Source organism: Pundamilia nyererei, unplaced genomic scaffold, assembly GCF_000239375.1.
Source record: "Pundamilia nyererei isolate P.nyererei 1_Seehausen unplaced genomic scaffold, PunNye1.0 scaffold00005, whole genome shotgun sequence".
Lineage (NCBI taxonomy): Eukaryota > Metazoa > Chordata > Actinopteri > Cichliformes > Cichlidae > Pundamilia > Pundamilia nyererei.
Window position 1 is genome coordinate 7,917,148 of NW_005187406.1, and position 5,523 is coordinate 7,922,670.

Here is a 5,523-nt window from a genome sequence, read left to right on the forward strand (position 1 = left end):
CCCGGAAATAGGATTCATCACGTCATCACTTAACAACCGGATTTCTATTAATTTTAACATGTAACATGCTAACTGAGGCCTTCAGAGTAGCTCGTGAGTTTTTGCAAGAGCTTGGAGAGGAACTAGAAGTCTTTGAGTTAGTTGAGCCAATTGTTCTTCCTCTTTGTTAGATAGGCGAACAAATGAAGTTCTTCTGTGCTAATTTTATTATTTGGCTGAGGTGGAGCCGGCAGAATACCTTGTGAACCCATTTGTGGTTTTCCTGAAATATCCCATTAGAAGGATGCTCTGAGGAGGGCCCAGGGATTTATGGAAGAATTACCACATCCTACCAGGAGCTGATGGAGGTGGTTGGGAGAAGCATTACTTTGTTAAGCCGCATGCCACCATCAACCAGATACAGATAAGCAGTAGCAACATATTTCAGTTCAAGCATGTTTTGGTCTATGTGCACACTCAGTCTGTTTTGTCATGCTGAATGCCCAATTTAGCTACTGCTGACTGATCAGAGCTGAAAACAGGCTGAGCCCACAGCTTGGTGACACAGGAGCCCATATGTACCAAAGTATCAATGCACTCAGAGTTGAAAAGAGGGAGAGATATCAAAGATGCTTTCCTAATTGGTTGCAACAAATGTAATTATAATCTCTGTAATACCAAAAAGCCTGAGCAGTGGATATAAAAGGCTTTCTCCAGACAGCTTAACTATACAGTTCATCCACAGCCTGAGCCAACAAAATGATGACAGAGGCTGAAAGTCTCCTCTACTTTGGAAGGTCCTTAAATAGCCTAAAACGCCTAAAGTGAATGGTTGTCTCCATGTTCTTCAATGTTACGAATGAAGGAGAGAAGCTTGGATAATAAACACAGTATTTTGTAAACTTTGGGAATGTGCTCAGTCAGATGATACCAACAGCAGTTTAATGGAGTTTGTTTTGGACGGCAGTCCATACAAAGAATCCTCTGAGAGAAAATTGCTCCCCATGGCAAAGTATTCAAATTCTGGTCCCAATCACAAATTTATAACTTTAGCATACACTCTGTACAAGGAGAATCAAAATACTACACAGTCCTCGAGATGTTTTCTATGTTCTCCAAGCTATAACTTGCAATACGTGGGACCCATTTGATGCATTACATGATCACTGCTGAGAGGTCCAAACGCTTTCTACCATCCACACTATTAATTCCTCAAAAATCTACTTAGACAATAGAAAAGGTAGTTTACTATGTGCAGTTCCAGCAATAGATGGGTATAAATATCCCAAGTCCTACCCATCCCTTTCAACTGAAGTTGATAGGCAGCTTGGCTATTAGTAGCTATCAATCATTTTTACGACTGAGTTGGTTGTTGTTGCCATTTTAATGAAATATTAGCACAGAAGCTTAGAGAGTCGGAGATTATACAGAGGGGGATTTTGCAACAACCTGAAAAGACTTTGGGAAAACCATTAAAAAAAAACAACAAACTAAAATGTGACAATTTCTTAGACTTCTCCTGGGTGCTGATGTTGCAGTATTGTTGCAGTATTGTTGAGTACTCAGGTATTCAACCCAAGTACTGACCAACTGCAGAAAAAGTGTCTACCTGTGCCAAAACTCTGAGAATAAATAGCCATAGGCTAAATTGATGTGGCTATGTGATGACTATGTCTGTGCAAAGTAACCAACACAGCAGGTATACAGAGCCTTCAGGTTGCAGAGGGATATCCAGTAATGTACTGTGCAATCCTTTCCACTCCATTCTTGTATTTTTATATATACATCTTTGCATGTACATAATTTTATCTACTGTCTCCAGTACTTTGCATTTGTCCTGTTTGTCATTTTTTTGTTTGATAAAATGACCTCAACAGTCATTACACAAGAGAGATTACCTATCGAGTGGAGATAATAAAATTAGTAAGTGGTAAAACACCCATATGCCTATCACAGTTATATCAGTATGAGAATATATTGTTTGTTGGTCGACGTTTAAACTGCAGCAGAAATATCATAGACTTTGAGCTCATTATCTCATAATCTACTCACCATGCAACACTCACACTCCTATAAATGGTTCAGTGAAAGTTCAAAAATCCACCTATTAACAGACTCAGGGTTGTAGCACTAATAAAACAATGAGAAGAAAACTATAATCTTCAGTAGGCGCAGAGGAATACATGAACTTTTCAATGCACACAAAATAAAGTCTATGTGTGATTACATCCACCTGCATTTTCCCTCAGAAATGACTTAAATGTCTACTCAAAGCCTTGTTCTCCACAGGCAATCACTGTGGACAAAGCCTCTTTTTGCTGCCGGGGATCTCTATGGTGACCAACAGACAACCTCAGTGTAGTGTGAAGACTCTGGAAGCTCGAATGGTACACGCTAACATGCTCACTTAGTTTGTGCTTTTATGTGACATGAAAAAAAAACATTTGCAGAACAAGAAGAAGATATCCAAGTATGTCATGGAATTTTAGGAAAACTGAAATCATGTATCGTTTCACCACAAGCAAGGCTACCCAAGTGTATCCCACTGAATGGCCAATATCACACAATCAGAAAAGCTCTGCCAAGTTTCCCATCAGGCAGGAATTTCGCTGATGGTTTGTAGCAATACAGACAAGCCAATACACACTTTACACGTAGTGTAAAGTCAAGGGGCAAAGATACAGGCAGATAAAATTCCAGTTAAATAGAAGCACAGCAAAAGGTGGGAACTTGGTTCACATGGAATGTAGAAATGCTGTATGTTTGATGAATGAAATACTTTTGCAACTTTAACAATAATGATTTAGAGGGCCACTGGAGTAACTTCTTAAATCCTTGCCAAGTCCAAAGATTAGAAACTATGTTATAACAAATGGGTGCAATGAATGCTTTTGTGATAACAGATAACCAGTGGTATTACACAAGCAAAAAGGAAAAGTACATTTGGAAGCTCACTTTAACAAACAGGCAATAAGTAAGAATTTACACAAGAATATCAAATTGACAGGGTTTCTGCCAGATGATTACAATTATGGTGGCAGTGGCTGCACCATGCAAAACACAAGACTCAGAAATCCGATAGTCAAGGCCAGCAACATCTAGCTCTTAACCTAATGTTACGTAGCCCAAGAGCTAGCTTTACAAACATTAGCTCAATGAGCGCTTGACGTAATGGTCCTCTAACTGAGCTTCGCCTCTGAGTTTGGACAGCTAATTCGTTATCTTTTTAAATCTTTTTTTTTTTAATTGTACAGTGTAGCAACTGTAGGTGGCTACGAGTGAGATTAGCTAACACTGCTACTACTGCATTTCCATATAAAAAAGTTAGAACAGCTAGCAGTTATTGCTGTGCAAAATATCAACTCACTTTAGTTAGGATGGACATTCCGTGCTCTGGTTGCTTATGTAACTGTTTATGTATTTCTCACCAGATTACGCCACAGTCAGCAATGTCCTTTGTTTCCACAAGTAGTCGCTTCGGTCAGTCAGCTCAAAGATGAAGTTTGAATGAAGAATAAGTTCTATAGTGATGCTAGTGTCTTCCTACGTGAACCGGGTGTTCTGGGCTTCATGAGGCTAGCCTCTGACTAGGCCTTATTGTGTGAGAAACAAAGAACTTGTTTTAAAAGTAATTAATTATTCATTGAGTAGCAGGAAACATGAAAACACACTTGTTTTGTAAGTCCCCCCCCCCCCCCCCTCTTTATAACTTTCAACCTGCTTATAGTAAACACATTTTCCACTTGCTCTGGAAATAAAATAAAAAAAATCCACTTTTTCCTGAGAATCCTTAATAAAAACCGCTCTCCATTCTGAGACCTGAACACAGCTTAACACACCTCCAGGCTATTTTGCAATGCTCTTACACAACATTTAAATCTGGGTCCAGACTTTGCACTGGCTAAACAGTTACATAGCAAACAAATTCTTGCCATGTTTGTGACCGCTTCAAACCATAACCTTATAAAATGCTTTCATAACTGACAGAAAATGCTCTGCCTTACAAAGAGGCATGATTGTGGTGAACAAATGAAAGAAAACATGTCATAGTACTCCACCAGTTACGTTGACAGGTCCCTGAACATTACCATTGCACCAAATGACGTCACAAAACCTCTAACATACCTTAATATTTTGAGTGTTTGAGTAATAACCACATTCACAGCAGTCTCAGCTCTCAGTGAGATCATTTTAGATAATATTAAAAATGAAAAAAAAAGACACGCTCATTCTCAGAATGTATCAATTGTGACACATTTCCTGGTCCAACGGGACAAACCTCACAAGAAATTCAGTACAGAAAGCAGACAGGATCTGATACACTAACATTCTGTTGAGCAGACACCTGTTATTAGCGCAGTGTGCCACATCTTTGTCATAGATAGCAGTGCATATACTTTCATGTATTTTCATGAACTAAAACTATGCCAAAAACAACCTTTAAGATTAATGGAGTAATGAATAATAATAATAATGATACAAGAAATACAACTCACTCCTAGTCAAGAAATTAACAGCTGACCATTTTGACGTTCGACCTTACAATTCCACGTGTCTACCGGTGTGGGTTTAATTAGAAAAGAAAAAACTAAAAACAACACTTTAAAAAAGAAAGGAAAGTTCAGGGTGCATTAAATAAAGTTTAGTACTCACTTAAGTGAGTTTCTGCGCTTTACTGTACCTTGGTGCTTGAGCTGACACTATGCCTCTCGGATCTCTCCGAGGAAGAATCCCCGTTCTCAAGCGGGGAAGGGGTGCCGTTGCTCTGAGTGTCCCCGCGGTCTGAGTCGCTGTCACTGCCTGGTATGGGAATTCCTTCTGTGACGAATTCTTTCCGACACTGTAGGTTGTGTTTTTTCAGCAGCTCCGAGGTCTCGGGGTCCACCACAATAAGCTCTAAAGCCCCAGAGGTTGCCCGTATCTTGGCGACCACTTGCTGATGACTGTCCCCCTCTACGTTCTCCCCATTCACGAACATCAATCGGTCTCCAGCCAGGAGCCCGGCCTCGGAGGCGGGAGTGTCGGACTCCACGAGCCTGATGAACTGCCCGATCTTGCCCTTCTCTCCGTGCAGGTGGAACCCATACCCGCTGGGTCCTTTCTCCAACACACAAAGCCTGGGTCGAAGTTTTGACATGTTGGCGTTTTGTTAACCAACGAAAACTTTTAGCCCCCCTACTCAAACAACTTTCAAACAGTGAGCTTACGAAAAGAAACTGACACCTGTTGCGCACAGTGACTTTGCTACAGTTCTACTTCCGTTGAACTAAGTCTCAGTGAGATTTCCGCTGCTAATGTTGCCTTTTGACTCGTTTCACAGATCCACCCCTGTGCACTATGTTGCAACGTCTGGGGGTTTTTTCCGACTCCAACCTAACACGGTCCCGTCTTCAGTGGCTCTACCACGAGTCAAGTTAACGCATTCAAATGAACATCCGCCATCAGATTTTCAAAATAAAACTCATAGCGTAAACCATCATCATTCTTCTTTATTATTATTATTATTATTATTAATATTATTATTATTATTATTATTAATAATAA

At 40.1% G+C, this 5,523-nt stretch overlaps 1 protein-coding gene across 2 annotated transcripts in view; it reads right to left on the bottom strand.

Annotated features, from left to right (window-relative positions):
* The window catches only part of LOC102198286 (Na(+)/H(+) exchange regulatory cofactor NHE-RF1-like), a 22,375-nt gene extending 16,983 nt beyond the window's left edge, over nucleotides 1-5,392 (bottom strand). For both annotated transcript variants that reach the window (XM_005721935.2, XM_005721936.1), the window contains exon 1: nucleotides 4,661-5,392. In XM_005721935.2, the coding sequence (XP_005721992.1) occupies nucleotides 4,661-5,116 (456 nt within the window). In that variant the 5' untranslated portion in view covers nucleotides 5,117-5,392. The remainder of the gene's footprint in view (nucleotides 1-4,660) is intronic.
* Between the last annotated feature and the right edge of the window lie 131 nt (nucleotides 5,393-5,523).